The sequence below is a fragment of the Cydia splendana genome, chromosome 4 (genome assembly GCF_910591565.1).
Source record: "Cydia splendana chromosome 4, ilCydSple1.2, whole genome shotgun sequence".
Taxonomy (NCBI): Eukaryota; Metazoa; Arthropoda; class Insecta; order Lepidoptera; family Tortricidae; genus Cydia; species Cydia splendana.
This window is the reverse complement of record NC_085963.1, coordinates 13,438,302-13,461,354: the sequence shown is the minus strand read 5'-3', so window position 1 is coordinate 13,461,354 and position 23,053 is coordinate 13,438,302. Positions and strand designations below refer to the sequence as shown.

The 23,053-nt window shown below is 35.5% G+C and overlaps 1 protein-coding gene across 10 annotated transcripts in view; it reads left to right on the top strand.

The window, feature by feature from the left end:
• LOC134789924 (potassium voltage-gated channel subfamily KQT member 4) overlaps nt 1-23,053 on the top strand; it is a 76,404-nt gene that overhangs the window by 675 nt on the left and 52,676 nt on the right. For 6 of the 10 annotated variants that reach the window (XM_063760624.1, XM_063760627.1, XM_063760623.1 and 3 more), the window contains exons 1-4: nt 6,606-7,025; nt 8,608-8,742; nt 11,111-11,193; nt 22,602-22,777. In XM_063760624.1, the coding sequence (XP_063616694.1) occupies nt 6,820-7,025; nt 8,608-8,742; nt 11,111-11,193; nt 22,602-22,777 (600 nt within the window). In that variant the 5' untranslated portion in view covers nt 6,606-6,819. Of the gene's footprint in view, nt 1-6,604; nt 7,026-8,607; nt 8,743-11,110; nt 11,194-22,601; nt 22,778-23,053 lie in introns of those variants that run through there. The other 4 variants (XM_063760625.1, XM_063760622.1, XM_063760621.1 and 1 more) reach the window with 4 other exon arrangements.

Sequence of the window (23,053 nt, the reverse complement as noted above, 5' to 3'; positions counted from 1 at the left end):
CCTATTCGAACAAGGAATACAGAAACTACATCTGTAAACATAATCACGCCAAACAAACTTGATCTCAAGTTAAAATAACAATACCTACTGTAATAATAATTTAACGTCATTGATAATAAATAATAAATTATCGCTTTAGCCCTGTACAGTTTACGCTTGCGGCTAGTGAGTATGAGCTTCCTTAACATTTAGGCATACGAGACGCTATATTAATATACATATTAGATTGCCTTATTACGTATGTAAGTTATCCTCGCAATCGCCCTGCAACCTCGTAGCCTTCGCGTCTATAGCACATGATTCACGAGCTCGTATTGAGGGCCAGTCTTTGTTTTTACCCGGAGACAGCGGGCCGTAGCGGAGAATTTTATCCGGCGCGGGAATTCTCAATATTAACGCGACTAAATAAATTACTGACTCCCAACAAAATTATACCAACCAATTAACTTATTTTAAATAAAAATATGATGGTACATATTAATACAAAATTTATTGATTGGCATAAAATGTTTAGGTGAAAATGAAATCGGCAAGGCGTGTTCGTGTACATGAAGATGCTATACGACATAGGTAATATATTTCTACATTCTATTACATTCGTAATATTCGTAGTTCTTGCGTAGAAAATATTTTTAGGTTTTAAGTTTTCTTCGTTTCAAATAAAACCTTAATTAACAATTTTTATTATTTGCTACTCGTAGATAGATATGAGATATTAATAGAAAATTTATTTTTTTCTAGTTCTTTATTAGGTATTTGCGCTTTAATTATACCTACGCAACTAAAAATTAATATTTTTTGTGTGCTGTCTTTCTACGATAGTTTTGAAAACCATCTGAAACGATTTATTAAATATTATTTTGTGATTGTGCAATCATACGAGTATGCTGAACTGTAACAATAGTACTTATCGTAAACTTTGAAGATACTAAAAAATGTTTGCACTTTACCTACTTATGCAAAATGTGCTTTGTTGCAGAATATGGTTAATTAACGTGCCAAAGAAAATTAAGTAGAATGATCTATTCATAAGTTACAAACAAGTAGCTTCGTAACTTAAGTTGCCTTAATACCTTCATTTTACGACGCAGTCTCGGAGCCTGAGTAACCAACACCTATGTTAATCAAATATTAACTGCTTGCCTGCTGGGTGTAAATTAACGTCATATGAATTGGTTTCTAAGCTGAATTTTAAATTAAGGAATAAGTTATGCTGTGTGTATGTATTAACTCTTTATTGTACAGAACACACAAAATAAATAGCACATATGGCACAGGACAGGCAGTCCCTCAATATATAATCAATATAGATACTATTCGTGTATCTGCAAACATGTTGAAATTCATCTACCTACTCTATAACAGATTACTAAGGTAGATCAATACGATAAGTCTTTTAGAAGGTTTATGTACCTACATATATTAGTTACGTACGTACCTACGTATAGTAGTTAACAACCCCTTATATAAGTTATTGATGTCACAGGTAAATAGGTGCATTTACGCTTATCTGTGGCTGGGATATTGATATTCCAATTAGGTATATGATAAGCCGATATCTAATAGAGTAAGTACAGTGTATCTATACCTATTAAAACCTACGTGAGCAAAAATACAAAGAGACACAACTATAAGTAATATAATTGAATGTACAGTCAAATAGATATACGTGCAACAAGAGAGCAAAGTTGAAGACCTATTTCTTCGAATGCTTATTTTGAATCCCGGGCAAGAGAAAGATTCTACAATAGATCTATCTAATTTAGAACCATGAGTTAACCAAAGGAATCAAAAGCACTAGAAAAACACGATGTGTAAATAATTTGATCTTGTGTAGCTCACACAACTTATCACCTTAGCTTTAACTACCGATAAAACAGAACTATAGGTATGTATTTGGCAACTAAACTAGAGATTGTTATAAATATTTGAAATAAAATATTTTTAAATGAAATATTTAATAAATAAATAGTCAGGCAAAGATATAAACATGCAATCCATTGGTTTTTTTTAATGATTATTTGCATACTACTATGGAATGATTTGGTCTACTTAGGTTCAAATAATCGACGAAATAGATTAATGAAATCATATGTATACGGTAATTTGGGCTCAATTAGACTGTATTTTTAACCCTGATTGGGGTTAAAACCGAGGGCACAACGTAAATATTTGCGTATTATAGACTTACTGATAGCAATTAGGGCCTACAATAAACTGGAGACAAAAGGAATAATCCATCATAATAAAAGATAATATATTATATTCATTGCGTGTTTTGTTTTAAATGTCAATGCCTATATCTAGGGATAATAACGTAGTTCAAATAGTTTGTACGGAACCCTCGGTGTAGGTACGAGTCAGACTCGCAGTTGATAGGGTTTTGTTTTGTTGTTCCGTACCTTCATATATGATATGAATATCATATATGAAGGTACGGAACATTCCATTTTGCATGGTCCGACATGCACATGATCATTTATTTTTTAAATTAGGTAACACCTACAGTTAGTACCTACTTGATAATTTTAACAGCCAGTAATTTTCATTGAACATAGTCCCATGTCTGTCGATCGACATATTTTTTTGGCCATATATAGCTCAAAAATATAATAAAAATTACGATTGTTTCTTCTGTGTTAACGTTTTTCAGACGTTTTGGTATGAATCATTTTATATGTTTTTTTATTTTAGTATACACGATGATTTTTAATCGGTGATCAGTAACATTTTTTTCTAACTCAGTCATTGATGTAGATCACGTTGAAGTCGTAATTACATGGAAACAAACTTGTTTTTTTTTTATCATAATTTTAATTTTGAGTACATTTTTATCCTAAAATCCTTGTCACTCTACTAATCGGGATCTATGAGTTATAGCCTCTTTACAAACTTAATTGCAATTGATAATTTATGAGTAATAACTTGTCATTGTCATTGTCATATGCATAAACAAAGTCATAGATCCGTCAAATTTCCCGCCATATCGATGGCACTTGACGTATCGTAGTTAATTCATGTAAGATAACCATGTATTTAGTGGTTATTAGTTTTAATTATGTTTTCACCTTTAATTAATTAAACAATAAGATAATTGCGTGAGACCTAGGGCCTAATAAGTTTAATTTGGGCTAGATATTAATATTTTCTACTCCTGATCACCGATTAAAAATCATCGTGTATAGGTAGTTCCTTTTATTTGAAGTGTAATCCTCGTCAATGTCGGTAAGGATTTCTTCCGTTTCGACAGTTCGCCGCCGCGACGCGACGGCTGGTATATAATCCCCTATCTTGAAAAGTCGAGTCGTACCCGTGATACCCATCCCGAGAAAAGTTCAAAAATCATTGTGATCACAACCACGATTGTTAAAAATTATACCTAACTCTATAGATACATTATACATATTACCAATATTACCATGCGACGCTATGAGGTATACGGAGGCCGATTCTCATTTAAGAATGTATGGAGATTTTGAACTTGTTATGATACGATTTTGACGATAACTCATGCTAATTCGGTGCGTGCGAAATGCACTATAGTTCGTTTTTTTAGCATTAGAAATACACATTAGAAGGTAAACAATCTTGTTCCGTCTTTTAATTGAAAAACACATTTTAAAAATAAGTTACGGCAAATATGTAACAATTATGAATCTAATACGATCATTTATATTCTTCTGCTTTCATAAGTAATAGTTATTAATTTTTAAAAAGCGTTTTTCAATTAAAAGACAGTCAAGTTCGCTTACCTTCTTTCAAGTTTTTTCGGGTTATTCCCACTAGTTACCACCAAGTTCATACCAGTGGTAACAACTGGGAATTTTTATTCCCAGTGGTTACCACTGGTAAATGGTGGGAATTTTTTTCCCAGTAGTTACCACCAAAATATTGTTAGAATTCAATACTAATAAAAACAGTATAAATAGTATAGTATAAATGTAGAGTGCTGAAATAAATAATTATGTGTCAGTTAGTGATTCAGTAAACTGCTTTAAAAGTGATCAAAAATATTAAAACAGTTTTACCGGTATAAGTGTAAAAACTAAAATAGAAGAGTCTCATTCTAGTTAAGTAGAAATTAACTTTTTATCCGGATTAAATTTATCTTATTAACTGTAAATTGAATTACATATTTATACAAACGAACAAACAAATCAGTCAAAAACCGACAGAACTGATTTCGTTTTATTATTTACAGCTACTTCATTTCGTTCTATTATAACACGACGCAGAGCTGGAATATGTAGGTATTCATAATTTGTAGTCAGGCTAAATAACTATAGGGCATGGTTGTTATTAAAACCGCTTAGGGCGCACTTCGGATGGGCTGACTGCTCGGACTAACCAGCATAGGCTCGCATTCGAATTACGCTCGGGTAGTACATCGCTCGGTCACCAAGCCGAGTTGGTGGTAACTAGTGGGATTTTTTTTTCCCAGTAGTTACCAGTGGTAAAAGGAGGGAAAAAAAATCCCAGTAGTTACCACTGGTAAGAACTTGGTGGTAACTAGTGGGAATAACCCTTTCTAATGCAAAAAAAACGAACTAGGCAGTCGCGCATGTCATTAGGCATCTCGCTCGCACTTACTGGTGCGCGTGAGATAAATGATATGACTCAAGAGCGTGTCAAAACTAGATAAAACTAAATAAATTATAAAAACAGAATCGATATCCATGGACGCGTATTGCATTGCCTTAATTGCCTAGCTAGAAATTTAAGCTTGATCAAATAATTTTGCGCCTTCTTTCGTATACTTAGGTAGGTATAGTGATTTTTCGTTCTTTCTTTTTCTTCATAGTTATCCTGACAACAGAGCTAAAAATAAACATTTTTTTAAAGACAATTCACTTTTGTCTTATTGTGTTTTTCCAAACCAAAACATATGCTGACCTACCTAGCATATGCTGAATAATAGCCCTTAAACTAATTTCTTATTTGATTTGTATTGATGATTTCGCTTCGCAGCACTTAATGACTTCTTAGAAAGAGCTTTTTACAAACCTTAACATTTTATTCAATGCATTTTAATAAACTAACTATAAATACAACTTTCGCAGTCAAAGCTGTGCATTTGTACAAAATTAACTCGTAATTAACTAACAAAATCAACTCCTCGATACTCCAATCTCTCCAATTATGGACTTGAAATGGAATATTAAAATAATACTTTACTTTCTTCATTTTGATTTGCTTTGCTTAATTATTTATTTAATTCAGTTAATAACGTTTCATTTAGAACTGCGCTTGATGCACACCCTATTTAAATAAGTATCAATTATTTATTTGGCAATAAGTTACATACGAGTATAATAGTGCTTACGATTCCTCACTAGTTTGGCCGATACTAATGTAACCCTAAAAATGTATCACGAAATTTAAAAATTAACTGTTTCCGCCCTATGTAATCCCTCTACCCTTTATAAAGCAGAGATTCTTAACCGGATGTCCGCAAACGGCGCAAACCAAATTAAAAGGGGGCTAACGCAAGTCTCACCCAAGACAGTAATTTTTCCACTTTCCATTTATTCTAAACCATTACAGCAAGCGTGCTTTTCGTATGGAACGTTTTAACTCGCGGTGCGCGCGCCACATTTACATTTGCATATTGAAAGTTTCTGGGGTATAATAGATAGGTATCAGGTTTATTAGAAACATTTAAATTTCACAGGAAGTAGAATCGATAGCCATCTTTCAAAAAAACATGCATGAAACTAATTGTTTAGACGTATTTTTTTCTGTATGTTAGTTATTATATAACAATCAAGTGAAATGTTACGTTACAGTTTCTTATATTTGATATTGAAATATTAATTCAAATAATAATATTAGCCACCAACTCGTACATTTTCGGTTTCATAGATAGTAATTATCTGCATTTAGTTGTTTTCCGCCCAACTTTTTAATTGTAGAAAGTGAACAATAAATAGTTTTTAATTATTTTAAAAAATTTAGTTTGTTTCTAGGGTTCTAAAACGCTAAGCTACAATTTTCCATTAAAAGCACCACATTAATGTAGGTAGATAACATTGAAAGCACCACACTTAATGTAACAGTGCACGAAACACTCTCACTATAGCTATAGGGTAGCTCTTGATTATAACCGCGACTTATATAAACGTTGTATTTTATACCTAAACCTACCTACTTATTGTCAGCAGTCAGCACAAATGAAAATCGAAAATGCTGAAACCCTCCGAGTCTTGCGAGGAAAAATCTTGTAGCAACAAAACTATTATTGCTTGTCGCGTAAAAGGAATCTGATTTATTGAATAGGAAATTTTCACTTTGTGTCGCATAGCAGCCCATGATTTCATAGCGTGACGTACAGTTAAATCGCTTACGAATCGGGCAGGTGATGCCTCGTTTCAACACGAGGGGAGCGTGAAACGCTCGCTCCATTTATTCTTACCTACCTTTTTGTATTTATACATCTGGTAATTTTAATCAGTATTTATAGGTTCTACAAATTTTACTGATATGGTTTAAAAGTATATTTAATTTATCAAACATAAAACACTACTGCTTATCGTGCGATAAACGCTTTAATTATGAGCTCGATTCGCATAGTCTCATTGAAACAAGCCAAGCGTATAAATAGTCGCACCGATGGTAACTACGTGTTATTGACAGCGTCTCGGCACAAGAGTAGGGTGCCGCGCTCCGCACACGGCCTATTCAAGAGTTTCTCGGAAAATCAACAGCTCTTTAAGGCGCACAATACGAATAACATGGAGATTGAAAAACGAAGTGGGGGTTAGGCGAAAAGAATAAAAGGGTATAGCGGAGAGAGCAGATGAGCAGTGAGGATATATTTGAATGGCAGTGATGTGCGGTGTTGTTCGCAGTGAGAGTAAGCCTGGCGGCGGCGACCGGCTGGCGACGCCGCGGATGTCGCTGCTGGGCAAGCCGCTCAGCTATCGCGCCACGCGTCGCGACGCGCGTTACCGCCGCCTACAATCCAAGTTCTACAATTTCCTTGAACGGCCGAGGGGTGTTAAGGCCGTCCTGTATCATATGATTGTGTAAGTCGTCCACTTTGAACATTAACCCGATTTCCTCTGCTTGTAAACAAGACTACATTTTATTTTATCTTGTCCTTTTCATGAATGCTATCCTAGTTTGTCAATGTCTTTATTTGCACATATAACTTTGTCCTTGTATTTACAGCAATTCTCTGTGCCGAGAATTTGTGTGACGAAGATTATGATGGTAAACAGAGGAACAAAGGAACATTTATATTCGTTTTTATTATTCTTAGGAGTTATTACGATCTTCGATCAACGGTGTTTTGTTAATTTATTATATTTACCATTATGTATCTAAATACATATAACATATAGGTACTTGTCGTATATTATTGTGAATATAAACAATTTAAAGTCATTCGTAAATACTTCCGTTTACAACCGACAGCATATCGAAATCCCGCACTTTATTTTTATGGCATATGAAATGAGACGTTTAAGTGGTATCACCGAACCGAACTCGAACCGTGCTTGTGTTTAAACCGCAAATCATTTACAAATATGAGATTTATGAGCTAGTAAAAGTACCAAATTATAACTACAACGATTACTATACTGAGTCTATTTGCCTCGCTCAATTGCCTAATACTAGTTCAGCTGAATAATAAGTTAATATTCTTGGATAAGTTCCAAGTTGTATATACTAATATTACATTTATGGATAGCATTTTAAAAGACAGTCCAGTTTAAGTGTACATTAAGAATAACTTTGGTTTACTGTTACTAAAACTATTTCGGTGTTTATAAACTTCCAATGATGATGTGGAAAGTTTTCCAGTAGAAGAGTGAACACTAGATTATTTTGAGTGCTACTTGTAGTTAGAGGGTATACTCGTATGTATGTAATTCTTTTAAATTTCAGAGCTTTTGCTTATGTTTTAAGGTAAACGCTCTTTGGGCAATACTAAACTATATCCAACTACTAAATTATGTCCCAATATTAAACCTATTAGAAATGAATTACTTGTATTATAAAAATATTTTTAATTTCTCATGCTCTGATAGTGGCTCATTGTTTATCTATGAAGCAAGTTAAAAGCGTTACGTTTCGGCCCTAGGGAATTTTGCTTTCCAATAGTATTTTTCCTCGAAAATTCGGTTCTACTTGGATTTGTTGTACTTATAATTTTCATGCTGAAGTTGCACTCCCGATCCCATAAATAAGAATCCCTTTGCCTAAATTGTCAATTGAAAGAACCCTCACTAAACAATATAAAACAAGTTATTTAGTCATGTTTTGTGAAACACACATGTATATTACTTTCCTCTTATTCGAAACTAAAAGTAAATTAACTCGGATGAAAGGCACCCATTCTGACTCGAGCTATTGGCCCTCAAAATATCTCGTCATTGGGTGCCTTTCATCCCTTGGTAAATAATCTACTATGTAGGGCCACCCCTCACTAGCGTCTTTTGAGCGTCAGCGTCTAGTCAGCGCTATGGAAAATGCCATCGCTGCGCAGTTGCGCCAACGTTGCGTCGAGCAGCAGCCATAGAGTTGACTAGACGCCGACGCTCGGGAGACGCTAATGGAGGGAGGCCCTATGGGAAGTAGGTATTACATAATATGTTTTGGTAGGTTCCTCATGGTGTTCATGTGCCTGTCGCTGTCCGTGTTCTCCACCATCGAGGAGTACGAGGCTCGCGCCGGGATAGTGCTCTTCTACATGGAAACTGTCGTCGTCATTTGGTTCGCTATCGAGTTTGTGTTAAGGTAAGCCGCTCCATAATACCATGCTGATTTTGTTACCACCTGAGGTGAGCATGATTGCCCATAAAGGGAACTAAAACGATCCAGGTCAAGTTTTTTATGAATTATTGATAGTGCATCATTAATGCAGTTCTATTTGGATTCAATCTAGGCAGACGGTGTTATGAATGTATTGATCACGGATAAAATATTTACAAATACAATATAAGCACACCCTAATATTCCTTTCATGGCAGAACTTGCTTTACTTACTTACTTGGTTGGCGCGGTGACCCAAAATGAGTCTTGACCTCCAACACAAGAGCACGCCACTTTGATCGGTCCAGAGCGGTACCCCGCCAGCTTTCGGCGACGCCGAGCTCACGGAGATCTGCCTCCACTCTATCTGCCCAACGGTATTTAGGATGACCAACTTGCTTTACTAGGTGGAAAACTGTGTTGAAACGCGACTGTGTCCAACCGTTTTCCTACATTTTTATTTTTGAAATAATTTGTGTCAGTTTCACTTATACAACGTAATTTACGTAATGTAATAATTTCACGTAACAGTTCTTAGTTGCTTAATGACATATATTGTGATAGCTTTTTAAATACCTACTTATTAAAAAAATCACATTAAGTCCAATGCTTATCGCAACGTTTTGTTTAACATTTAAAATTAATAATGGTATCAACATAGTTTTAATTAATACTTAGAACAGGGGTCTACGCATCGCCCGTACCTAACCATAAACAATACTTGAAAGTGAGACCTAGTCCATACAGTCCTGAAAGAGTTGCCCACCTTCTTTCTCGCACTACTTATCAGATACCTATTTATCTTCTGCCCTTAGCAGGAAATTGAGTACTTAAAATAGAGTACAGTAGAGTAAGTTAGTACACTGAATAAATAGAATAGGTACGAGAATAAACGTACAACTTAAAGAATATTTATAATTTTTCGTAATCCGCGTAGTTTGGTCAGGGAGTGGTGCAGCAGGCCCCTTTTCATTATACAAATTACCGGCTTCCGGCACTTCGTTTATATTACATTATTAATTGTTTCTATTATAGAACTATTTAATTTTATATACCTACATAATCGTTTTCCCAACATTCTCTACTATAGTTCACTGTCCGAACATACATTAAATGTGTGTCTTTTAGTGTATGTATTTTAAGCATTTTCCATTATAAGATGATGAATGATGTTCTACCGTCTGTACAATGGGGAGTGCTCGGAAGAACTTTTTGATTTGGTGCCATCGTCTCGTTTCTATCACCGCACCTCCCGCCAAAGGAGCAAAGTTCATCCCCACTTCTTAGATACATGGCACACCAAGAATAAGCGGGCATCTCGCTCGTTTCTTCCCAGAACGTGCAGAATGTGGAATGACTTGCCTCCTGAGGTATTTCCTTTGCGCTACGACATGGGATTCTTCAAGAAGCGGGTATTTAGGGTTCTCAAGGGTCGGCAACGCTTAAGTGGCTCCTGTGATGTTGCTTATGTCCATGGGCGACGATGACCGCTTCCCATCAGGCGGCTCGTCTGCTCGCTTGCTGACTATAACATAAAAAAAAAAAAAAAATAAGAACATTCCTTGTTTTAAAACAAAATAAAGCTACCATTAATCGCGAAAAGGATCGATTACCAATGTGCATAGTTTAGTCTTGTGACCTTTACAGTTTACTTACTTACCTACTACTACAGTTTACTTACTTAGTTACCTACACCTAGCTACTAATAGGTCATTTTAAAAGTCAAACTCCGTATTAGGAATTGAAAAGAATTCTTGGAAAAGTATATTAAGCAAAAGAAAAGAATGAGATGATTCCCTTTTTACAATCTTAGTTCTGAGTGAAAAATAAATGGTTCATGTTAATGTAAGGCGAGCGCCGGCTTTGGGATGAACACCGAACGATCCATCCACAACGAGTGACGAATTACTCGACGCGCTCACCACTCGGCTTATCTCTCTCTTTGTTCGTTGCCTCCCATAGATTACATCCCGTAAACTTCGCATTAACTATAATAATTATAAACCGTGTGCAAACTTTTGCGAGGTACACTTGTAAAGTAATATGCCGCGATTCGCACTAATCAGTTGCGTTGCATCCTATATATATCGTGGTAAACTTTAATAAATACATGTTTATTCCTTTGGTGTCTACCTATTCTATTTTTAATTTAGGCACCCCACCCCAAGGTTGTAGGCAACTTAAATAAACAGTGGACATCAGAGCACTTATTCGCCATAGCCACGAGTCGCGTTACATGCTCAATCTGGTGGATATATGATCTGTGTTTTTCGCAGTTGGTATTAACGAATAATGCCTAGCAACTTTCATTTTATTAAAAGTTAGCAAAAGTTAATGTTTTCATTTTGTTCAGGTTATGGTCGTCAGGATGCCGGTCCCGGTATCAGGGTTCAATGGGCCGCCTCAAGTTCTTGAGGCGGCCATTCTGCATAATAGGTAAGTGTGAATCTCATTAATCTAATTTCTATGTAGTGTAGGAGTATACACATCTATACTATACGTATACAGCCTAGAAATCGTATAGGTATTGTACTGTAATAATATTTACTTAATTTGGCCTTTTCGTCATAGTTAAGGGGATATGCTTTAGGCTTTTTACAGTTTGTTTTCGGAGGTTTATACAAATCCATTTAATTATTTTAAACACGTAGGTATCTAAACCATCTATAGCTGTTTCATAACCAGACATCGTAAATTTTATAGCATTTTCGGTGCAGCGGAGTACTGTTAACGGAAGTGGTATAAACAATTTCAACCCTAATGATTAATTAGCGTTAATATTAACCTTAATTTAACATCTCAGTTGGAATTATCTATACCAATTCCGTTAACACCACTCCGCTGCACGAAAAATGCTATAAAATTTACGATGTTCGTTCATAACATTACTGTGCTGTCCCCACGAAAGGTTTTGTTTTATTAGAAATGAATTATTTTCATTGGTCTGTGATTTGTAGGTATTTTAAGAATGCAGTTCGAAAATTGTATGTCGACTGTTTTTATATCGTTAGCCCGACAATTTTTCATGCTAAAAATACAATTTTCAGTGGGCACGTATTTAACCGGTCATCTAATTAATCGAATTTGGGTAGTTTAAAATAATAGAAATGGGTACTAAAATTAATAGTTTGGCAACTAAAACGGAGCCTTAAAATATATCAATATGAGTTGTATTTTAATGCCGTCAAAGCTTTTGTTTATTTTTAGGCAGGTACCAAATATTTATTTGGCAACTGAATTATTATATTGGAGACTATTTATGAAGCACATTTCAAAAAGAAAACGGCTATCTATTAATTTAAAAATGAAGTTCTTTTAAAATATTTTGTTTGGTCACTACACGGTCAACCTAACACGCTCCTCCTCGCTTCGCTCGTCGTCGCACCTATCTTTTGACTCTGGCAAAACACAGTGGTAACTATTGAAATTAGTAATTAAAAATTTAAAGACCTAATGGTATAATGGCCGTTAGGTGTTTCATGATTAGGAATTTCGACTATAAGTATAGTAGGGTATTATACGTAAATAAATTTGTGGTGTTTTGTGGATTAGGAAATATGTAAATTTAAAGTACTAGGTATATAGACTAGAATAGAGTATTTAAAGCTTATTAATATAGGTATCTTAGGTAGGTATTCTGTTTATGTACAAAAGATATACACAACCAAATTTTATGATCGCTTTATAATATTAGTTGCCAACTTATTATTTTAGACGCCAACCTATCAATTCAAGTTCCCTATAATTTTTTTGGGTGGCTTGATTTTGCTGCCATTTTTTTAATAATATGATGCTTAAATTTGAGTCTAATATAAATTTATTGGTGCTAAAATGTTAATGCACAGCCTAATTATATTATTATGTGCCCAGTGATAGTTCCTGTTTAATATTTTAGTTGCCCGGTTAATAATAAGCCTTTTCAGTGTGCCCTCAGTCGATAACAAAGTTGAGCATTGTCATATAATTAAGCCCACTTTTCGTGCAACTATTTGTAGTAAGTAGGTTATTTTTAATTAAACTTGTAGCTTTCGTATTAATTTTACGAATTATTTCCAAGAAGGACTTCCCATATAACCATTCCAGTCGCAGAATCACAAAGTGGTAACTAAATGTCAGATGTGTCGTAACAGAGTCCACACAATGTGTCTAGAATTGTTTCGAAACAAAGTGTCGTCGCCGTGTCTACACTTTTCCGTAACAAGGTGTCGACACATTTGTGTGCACTTTGCGTGCGGTTTGCGACTAAATCTGACAGCAAATTTGTGACAGCAAATGTCAATATAAAATACCTCTTGAAAACCAAGGTTTGTCAAACTACTATTAGTGTCTCGTGTGCTCGTAATTCTAGTAAGTCATCATGGGCAATGCAAATGATAATAATCGACCGAAACCATATAAACACCCAACACCCGTCAACCTTTTACAGAAAAGTTTTTAAAGAAATTCAATAAGCTACTTAGGTCAGGCAACGAATGCTCCAAAAGTTGTAGAGGGAAATGCTCGGAACACAATTTTTGACTCCGTAACTCGGTTTGACAAGTTAGGAGGTGAACATATCAAAAGTCCCCGGCCGTAGCCCTTGAGCGGGGGGGAGAGAGGGGCTCTGAAGGTCCCATTTTCCCGTTTTTCGATGATATCTCGGAAACTATGCATCTCAGCGACATGGCCACTTATACAAAATGAAAGTTAATTTAATTTGTTACAAGTTTATTCAGTCAATCTTTTCGATATGTTGAATAGTTTTTGAGATATCCGCTCTTGAAAGTTTATTTAGGGCTCTCAATTTTATCTTGATATATCTATATCAGTGAAGGTGCTAGGCCGTGTTTGGTATCGTTTTCGTATAAATCTGGGGTGCTGAATCCATTTAAGATATCACATTGACACCATTCCACAAAATAAAAATAAATCTTTTTAGGGTTCCGTACCTCAAAAGGAAAAAACGGAACCCTTATAGGATCACTCGTGCGTCTGTATGTATGTCCGTCTGAATACACAAAATAGTTCTTTACCTATAGATGACAGGAAAACCTATTAGAAATGTGCAGTCAAGCGCGAGTCGGACTTAATGTACGGAACCCTTAATACGCGAGTCCGACTCGCACTTGGCCGGTTTTTATGAAACTCTTCTTGACGCTTACCCGCTGAACCGATTTCGTTGAAATTTGGTATAGAAATAGTTTGCGTCCCGGAACAGGACATAGGATAGATCTTATAACCAAAATCATCTTTTGAAGGTGTGAAAAGTGGCGTGGAAATTTGTACGGGAAATCAATAACCGCTGAACCGATTTATATGAAATTTGGGATGGTCTACATCTTTGATTTAGTTAAAAATGATGAAAAAACATGACTTCAAACCTAAACTTAAACAGTATTAACTTCAAGAAGTAAATTCTGAATTCCCCCCTACACCTCATTTCACACCTTTAAAGGATGATTTTTGAGATAACTTATTATATCCTGTCTCGGGACTCAAAATATATGTGTACCAAATTTAAATTAAAACTGTTCAGCAGTTTAAGCGTGAAGAGGAGTTTAAAAGAAAGTATTTTAATAAGTTTATATGTTTTTACTTCGGAATGGTGTCAATGTGATACCTTAATTAAATTTGGTACTGCGAATTTATACGAAAACGATACCAAACATGGCCTCGTAGCTTTACTGTTGTAGAAGTCAAAATAAAATTGAGAGCCCTAAATTCTTATTACTTGGCCAAACTTGTGTAGAAGGAAAAGGTAAAATAAAAGTCTTCGGCAGGAATATAAGACACAAATATATTTTTTTTTTGCGTTACTATTTCATTCATCAAATATAAACATACCTTGATTATACTATTCTAGTGAGATCCTCATAGATAAACAAAAACATTTACTTAAAAAATTACAAGGTCGAAATGTCACGGAACTTGTGAGAGTAATATGTGAAAAATATAAACTTTTATGACAAAAAAAATCTGGACACAATTTAAGAATCACCCAATTGCGTCGAGGAATCATCTGTATTTTTGCTTGTTTCATTACCTCCTCGCTTCTTTTTTGTCCTTTGTATTCTGTAGCAATTTGTTAGATCTGAAAATAAAGATAACTTGCGTCGTCACGGATGTCGATTTATAGGTTTTAGGGAGTGCAGAATTCGAAAACGATGATCATTTTATAATCCAAGATGGCGGCTACGTATTTTGTCATAAAAGTGGAATCCAAAATAGTCATCATTTTCGAAATCTGCGCCCCCTAAAACCTATAAAACGACATCCATGACGACTTTTATGACATAGTGCATTGCCGCCATTTTTAAATTGAAAATGTTATCATTTTCGAAATCTCCGCCCCCCAAAACCTATAAAACGACACCCATGACGACTTTTATGACATAGTGCATGGCCGCCATTTTGGATTCCAAAATGGTCATCATTTTCGAAAGCGGGGCCCCCTAAAACCTATAAAACGACATACATGACGACTTTTATGACATAGTGCATGGCCGCCATCTTGGAATCCAAAATGGTTATCATTTTCGAAATCTGCGCCCCCTAAAACCTATAAAACGACACCCATGACGACTTTTATGGCATAGTGCATGGCCGCTATTTTGGATTCCAAAATGGTCATCATTTTCAAAATTGGGGCCCCCTAAAACGTATAAAACGACATCCATGACGACTTTTATGACACAGTGCATGGCCGCCATTTCGGATTCCAAAATGGTCATTATTTTCGAAATCGGCACTCCCTAAAACCTATATATCGACACCCATCTCGACTTTTATGACAAAGTGTTTTGCTACCATCTGCATGCAAGACATTTCTATTATTTTTACGTACAAAAATGGCCCCCTGTCAACTTTCAATCGAGATTTAATCGATAATTTATTCGATTAATATTCAGATTAATTCAATTTCAATCTATGTTAGGTCGACTAAACTAATCGCGATTAAAATTTGAGAATTAACTTTTTTTATTCCATTAATTAGTCGAATAAACAGTTAATCGATTAATGCCCATCTCTGACCACGGCATTTTAACACTTTGAGAATATCTGAAAACAAATCAACACAAGGAGCCATTTTGCAAATCCAGTAACATACCAGTAACTTTGTTATTACTTTTGACAGCGCGTGTCATGTGTCAACACAGAGTCGACACAAAGTCGAAACATTGCAACTACTTTGTGACTGCAATATTTCTCAGCCTTAAACCATATTTATACATCATAATTAACAAGTTTCGTAGTATGTAAAGCGTTATTTCTGTTATTTAAGTATAGTATACGCATCGAAGTACTAAAAATGCTTCAAATAATATAGTTATGAACACAGGCACTGAGAAGTAAACAATTTCATTTCCGGCTAAACTAAAACAATGTGGTGGCGCGTTGATTATATTACACTTAGTTTATCAAATCACTCGAGCAGTTTAATTCCCCATAATAATTTAAGTCATATTGTAATATAAATGCAAACAATATATAATTACGTCTTGTAATCCGTTTTAGAGATGGCGTATTAATGTCACTTATTTTTATTTAAGTATTTTCCATCTGACAGTTTCCATTTGACAGGAACAAAATGAACGAATGAACGAATGATTTTGGCATAAAGTAGTCGCAAACCCGAAACAATGTGTGCACACGGCGACCACACTTTATGTCACTTTGTGTCATGTGTCGACCCTTCCCCATTTCTGGTAACTGTGTCGACACGGCGACGACTCTGCGACTGGAATTGTGACCGAAACAGACGGTGTCGACACAAGATGTGTCAACACCGCGTCGTAACGGCGACTGGAAATGGTTGTATGGGTTATTTCAATAGCGACGCTTAAACGAAAACCGCACTTATGTGCTCAATGATAAAAAATTACAAAAGAATCGCATTTGAGCAGATTGTCTGTAAGTACCTTAATTATTCAAATGAGTCAAGTACTTAATAGAAATCCTACAAGTAGGTCCACGTACACATCAGAAAATATGGATCTAAATAGATAGTCCACAACAGCCATACAAAACCACCGAGGACCCAAATTTTCATACAAAAACCGGCTGAGAAAAATTGACCCGTTCAGGTTGATCACATCGTAAATAAAGGAAAGAGTTAAAAAAACTATTATAAAACAAAATTTTGTATAATATATCTGGTTCAGTTTTTGAGATGCACTATCTCGCTTCTCCGAAAGCAAAATTGCGTTGTACAAAGACTGCAGATGTTATTACTTTGTTTACGGCATCAAAGCAAACAACATTTTTAAAGAATTAGCTTCCTCACTTTAATTTTCTGTATTGAAAATACATTTCATCGAATCTAATTCGTAAAGATGTATAGGATCTATAGTCAACTTTCCACAAACAGGAAAATAACAAGATCGAGGAGAAATTGGGTCGGAATGCAAACAAATATCATAAAGCACAGTTCATAAAAATATTGTGTTACATAGCTATACAGTCAACCTCAACATTTCCAAGTAAAAGTCACGTCCCGTCTATAAACCGTGGCGAAGTGACCCTATTTCAGGTGCGAGCAATCTGCCGCGACCTTCACATTTTCGGACGGTCTCCCCTGGCGCTAGTTCGTGCGGCCACGGCGCTCTCGGGGGAGCCGGCCCGCGCGAGACCAGCCTTCGTACCGGCAAACATTACCGCACGATACTCTACACGACGACCAACTTGCAAACAACTCCACTCGAATTATTTAAATGCCTCCTACGATTATTTAAATTTCTACACAGAAAATTACATTGTTTATTCTGAACTGGCTAGAGGAAACCGCGCTACCAATTGATGAGGGACTTTACCTTATTAAGTTACGTAAGGTTCGCGCACTTCGGACCTCTATAAATTCGTAACTGCAATGCAAAATTCGTAACCCAGTGGATTCCTGTATCTACTACCGATGCCGAGGCCATGGGTTCTAATCTTGGCAGGGGCATCATTGAATTTTTATTCGTACCTATACAATTCAGCTGAGTCGGAAGTAAGAATTTGTCTGAGCGTGATTTTAATACAGTATTTAATCCACTCTGAGGACTATTCTTATGTGGAATGTTGATTTTGCTTTGTTAGGTAAAATGTTTACAAATAGTAACAATTATAACCGTAAATAAGTTAAGGTTAGAAACTTTTTCCGTTTTACTTTTTAACCGACACGAACGACACCCCACATCATAGGGTTAAAGCGAAAAAAAAATCATCCCCCAATTTCTTATTTGACTACTTTGTCGACTTTGTTGTCAAAATTGCAGTTCCCTAGCATTTACGATCATGGAGCAAAGCCTCAGATGGACAGACGGACACAGACGGACGTGGCATAGGTTGATCCATTTCCAATGCCTAAAAATGAGTAAACAAGGATAGCGATAGCATAGTTTTAAAATCTTGGTAGGCAGGTACAGTAGATAATCCCACCAAACAGAAAAATATTGGTACCTAATAAAAATTATTTAAATCGTATTTTCTCATGCAGATAATTTAATAGTAAAACAAAGACAGTGAATGTTCACGGTGCTATTGTTTTTATACTTGATTAGTAAAACGCAAAGTTCAAAGGGCTTGAAATATGTGAAGCGTTATTATTATTAATAGTAATAGCGCACGTAATTGTGTTTGCGTGTATACTTGACCTAATAAACGATATCAAATATCAGGTATTCCAGTAAATGTATACCTATAACAAAATAGTCTGTTTGATCGGGTAGATTGTAGTGAGAATGACACTAGTGTTAATAACCTCTCCGTCACCCGGACGCGAGCGTAATTTGCAAATCAATATTTGTGGAATATTGAGCTACAACTTTAACGAGCAGAATAGATCTACATGTACCGAATACTTGACGACGTTTCGTCATCAATGCCGTTGGTAATAATCGGACAGAGGTATCGAATCGATATACGGAAATCGATTAATGTGATTTTCTTAAGGCTGTGTACATACCAGACAGTAGCTGTTACAACGTGCAGTTGTGGGCACTTTATTCCCTTATTGATTCTACAACAGCTCATAACTCATCGAGTCGAAATAGTTCGTTGTTGGCGTGGTGAACAAGACCATCCATCTTATTCTCCATTATTATCAGTTCTTACTTACTTTTGTCTGACCCGAGAATGTAACAGTTGGCTCGCCTCTACAACCCACTTGGGAAATAAAACCTGGCCAAACATAAAGATTAAGTTGGTACAACATTATCCTTGTTGAGACAGTTATTTAATTTAAAGCGAGGAACATCATTTTTATATGTATGTTGACCGTACGGTACTCTCTAATAGCTGCAATATCCATTGCCTAAGCTCTGATTCACATTCGGAATACCTAAGCTGACAGTAAAGTGGCAGGAATTATTTATTTCAATTATGTTTAGCAGCCAACTTTGCACCTTATAATTACCCATTTCCGCCCTGATTCGACCCTTGTCAAAGGGTTGTTTTAGGTTAAGGCCGATTCCAATTTACGTACGATAACAAAATTAAAGTGTTCTATGGAACTTGCTAACTGTATAAACAAAAGTCACCAGTAAATTCATTTTTTTACATAGTTATCAAGTTCCATAGAATGACACTTTACATTATGTTATCATTAAAACGTACCTATGTTTTAATTGACCAGATATCTTTAATCAGAAATGTCACTTTCGAAACGGACAGGAAGTCTAGATTAAATTCATAGTTGCAAAATCCAGATAAATCCTGTTATTACAATCAGAATACGCCTCCGTATCCATACAATAAATAAATAAAGAATGTGAAGTATAGGTACCTGACACTGAAACTATTTTTACCGAAAACTAGTAAAAGGGGGATATGTAACGGTAGATAGGTATGTATTTATAATTATGTAAGTGAGTATGTTATGTAAAATTATGTTTTGGACGTATCTAAATAATAAATAAATATAAACAACGTGACTCAAAATTATAAAGATACCTAGTAACAAATAGTAAAGTATAGTGTTCACAGTTTGAGAGCTAACTGACGTTAAATCAACTTAATTGGCTCATATCATAATCTGCTATCCGCTAAATGATTAAATAAATAAATAAAATAAAATAGCCATTTATTTCGACCTCATATTAGATTAAATATTACATTCTTGTCAGGTTTTAAAATTGTCTAATGATTAAGTAATTTAAACATAATAAAAGTTAATTGTCATGTATGTTATGTAATTTGATATTATTATTGACATCGGTCGACATAGGCCTCTCCGAAGACCTTCCATTCCTCTCTGCTTTTTTTGTCCATGTTGGTCCAGCGATAGCTCTTTCATCTTCCCTTCTGCGGTAAGGTCTGTCTCTTTTCCTTTTCCCGTCTTTGGGATACAAGGTTGTAACAATTTTTGACCATTTCTGTCCTGGTTCACTCAGCATGTCCATTTCCATTAAATGTTATTTGTTACCTAGGATACATCGGATACATCCATTAATTTTATGTTTTTTCTTATGGTGCTTATTTTATTTTGTCTTCATCTTGTCTTTCTTTTTGGTGTTGAGAATACTTCTCTCTACGTTGTGTTGGCATAGGTACTTCTAGGGATTTCTTATTCTTTTTATAACTACATTTAACAAAATTAATTAATAATATTAAAAGCCTGAAAACCTATATCCAAGTCGTATTTCAGACAAATTAGCTTTTATAAAACTTGCGGCACTCTCATAAATAACTTCACTCGTATTTCCTCTACGAACCCCTCACGCAAGCAGAGCTGTTATCACTCGTTGGTATAAATTGCAACTGATCAATCTTTTTCAATTCGAAACGTATCTTGTCAGCCAATCGATTTGAAAAATCGGAGGAGTATGTTATAAGAACCGCAGGCAGGTAGCCTTCGAAATACTTTTACTGAAAGGAAAATCGACTGCCATGTCGATCTATTTTACGGACCAAACATTGTGTCGCGTGTAACAGGTAAAACTGGCAAGTTAATAAAACAGCTATTATCTACAGAGTAGTTGATTACATACCTTTATCTTGTCCTTTCACAAACCAAAAAGTTTCTGCAGCTTTATTTATTGCATGTGTTAGATCCACGTCACAATATTTAGTTGTCAATCTGCAGAATCTTACAGTAATCAGCTTACGAGCTCCACCACGAACACCTATAGAATACACAACATTGAAGCAAAACATACGATCGTCACTAACAGATAGATGTCGAAGTACACGGAGCATCTTGGCATTCGTTTGAAGTTAGACGGCCAAACAAAAGGCATGAACGGAAATGGGGAACGTTTTGACCTTTTGTTTTACGAATAGCAATACGCCACGGAACATTTGTTAAATCAAAAATAGTGCTGGCGATGTAATGACCTATTTTGGAGTTTAAGTTTAATACCTACCGAAATGTGGAAAAAACTAAACATACATTTACGACGTACCAAAATAATTATAATTTAATGCAGGTAGATAGGTAGCTCTTGGACCTTCATTGCGTCATATTGAAGTACTAAGTAAGATCTAAAAAAATCTTAAATACTATGCAAATCACACTTTTTATGTTTTTAAAACGGACTTATCTTTATGTGGATTACAGGTATGTTATGTTATAAAAGTACACTCTGCATTAAACAAGTGGATACAGACGTCGACTCTTAGCTTTCGGACCTATCTATCGTAAAAAAAAAGGGTCTTGAGAGACGGCGACAAATTTATCCAAAAAGGGCTCCTTCGTACCGACGACGACCGTAGCCCTACACATATAACTGCTAATTGATGATGATGATGTCCTCCCAGACATATCCGTCGTACATATACCTACGACGGATACTGCTAATTATAATAACAATAACATAATAATAATACAGCGCAGCAGTTCCCCTCACTTTTGAATTCAGTAGGTAGCATAAAATCTGATGAACACAAACGCCTTTTGGTAATAAAATATTGACGCAATATTATATTATCTTAGTTAATTAATATTTTCATGATTATGATAGCAAGATAACGCATTGTGTAATTAAACTGGTAGAATTTTCGGTACATTTCAATAAAACGAAGCAAATTTGAAGCAGGTACCTACTGAAATGATATTTGCGTGATAAGACGAACTTAATATCGTACTGATGTACACAGATCGATCGCATTTGGTTTCCCCTTGAGTTTCATTTTCCCTGTCATTTCCCAACTTTGATGAGTTTTATACACGGTGATTTTTTATTTCCTGGTATGGTACGTGTAGGTACATTTAAAGAAAACTGAATGGCATAGATTTTTTTTTTATTTTTCATAAAAACTAATTAATAGCATTGATGCAACACAGCTACAGCAATGCTATTAATATAGATTACTACATGAATATAGATTTTGTCCTTTCGCTAAGGACATCCAAGGACAATCAAGCTTATAAGCTATCATATTTTTGTTATTGAGTTATTTAAATCCACCAAACAATTGAAAACTATGACATATCAATGCCATTTCTAATTTCGATAGTCTGAAATAGTACCTACTTGCGTTTAGCAGCAAATGTATAAACTCATACTAAATACAGGAATGGACCCTTGAAACAAATGTACATTGCTATGATTCGTGTTTAAAATTTTGATTTCAGTCGGTAGCAAAGTTTCGTGCCTTGAAACCCTCGCAAAGCTCAAGATTCCTATTTTTTGAACCAAGTGGTTCAATTTTTGGATTGTTCGCTTGCTCTAAAATTTATATCATTATTACGTTGTTAAAATTTCACGACTTTACTACTTTTTTACTCACTAAAACGGGACTGTCGCATTAAGTTTGTTGCAGTCCAGGAGATTTAATAATTATTATATACATACAATATTATATTACATACTTCAGTATAAAAGTAACCAACAATGTTTTCCTTTTCGGTTTCTAATGTTAAACACCAGTTTGAATTGTGACAGATGTTACGACAATCCTGGCGTCACTGGTGGTGCTGGGCATGGGCTCGTCGGGGCAGGTGTTCGCGGCGTCGGCGCTGCGCGGGCTGCGCTTCTTCCAGATCCTGCGCATGGTGCGCATGGACCGGCGCGGCGGCACCTGGAAACTGCTCGGCTCCGTCGTCTACGCACATCGACAGGTTACATTCATATTATCACTACGTATTTTGGTGGAAGCGTTTTTTCTAAAAGAAGCAGTTCAAGCAGTAACGCTAACTTCAAATGGGATTTGTAATTAGATTGACCAATCAAATTCCGGATATACATAATTGACATTAAAATCAATAAATTCAAAGTAAGTTCTGTAAGGACTATAAATTGAAAGTAAAAAAAATGCACTGTACCAATAGGGAATATTACGCGAAACTCCGCGTAGGAGGCGCCACTACCGCTATCCGTCACAATCTGGGGGTCTA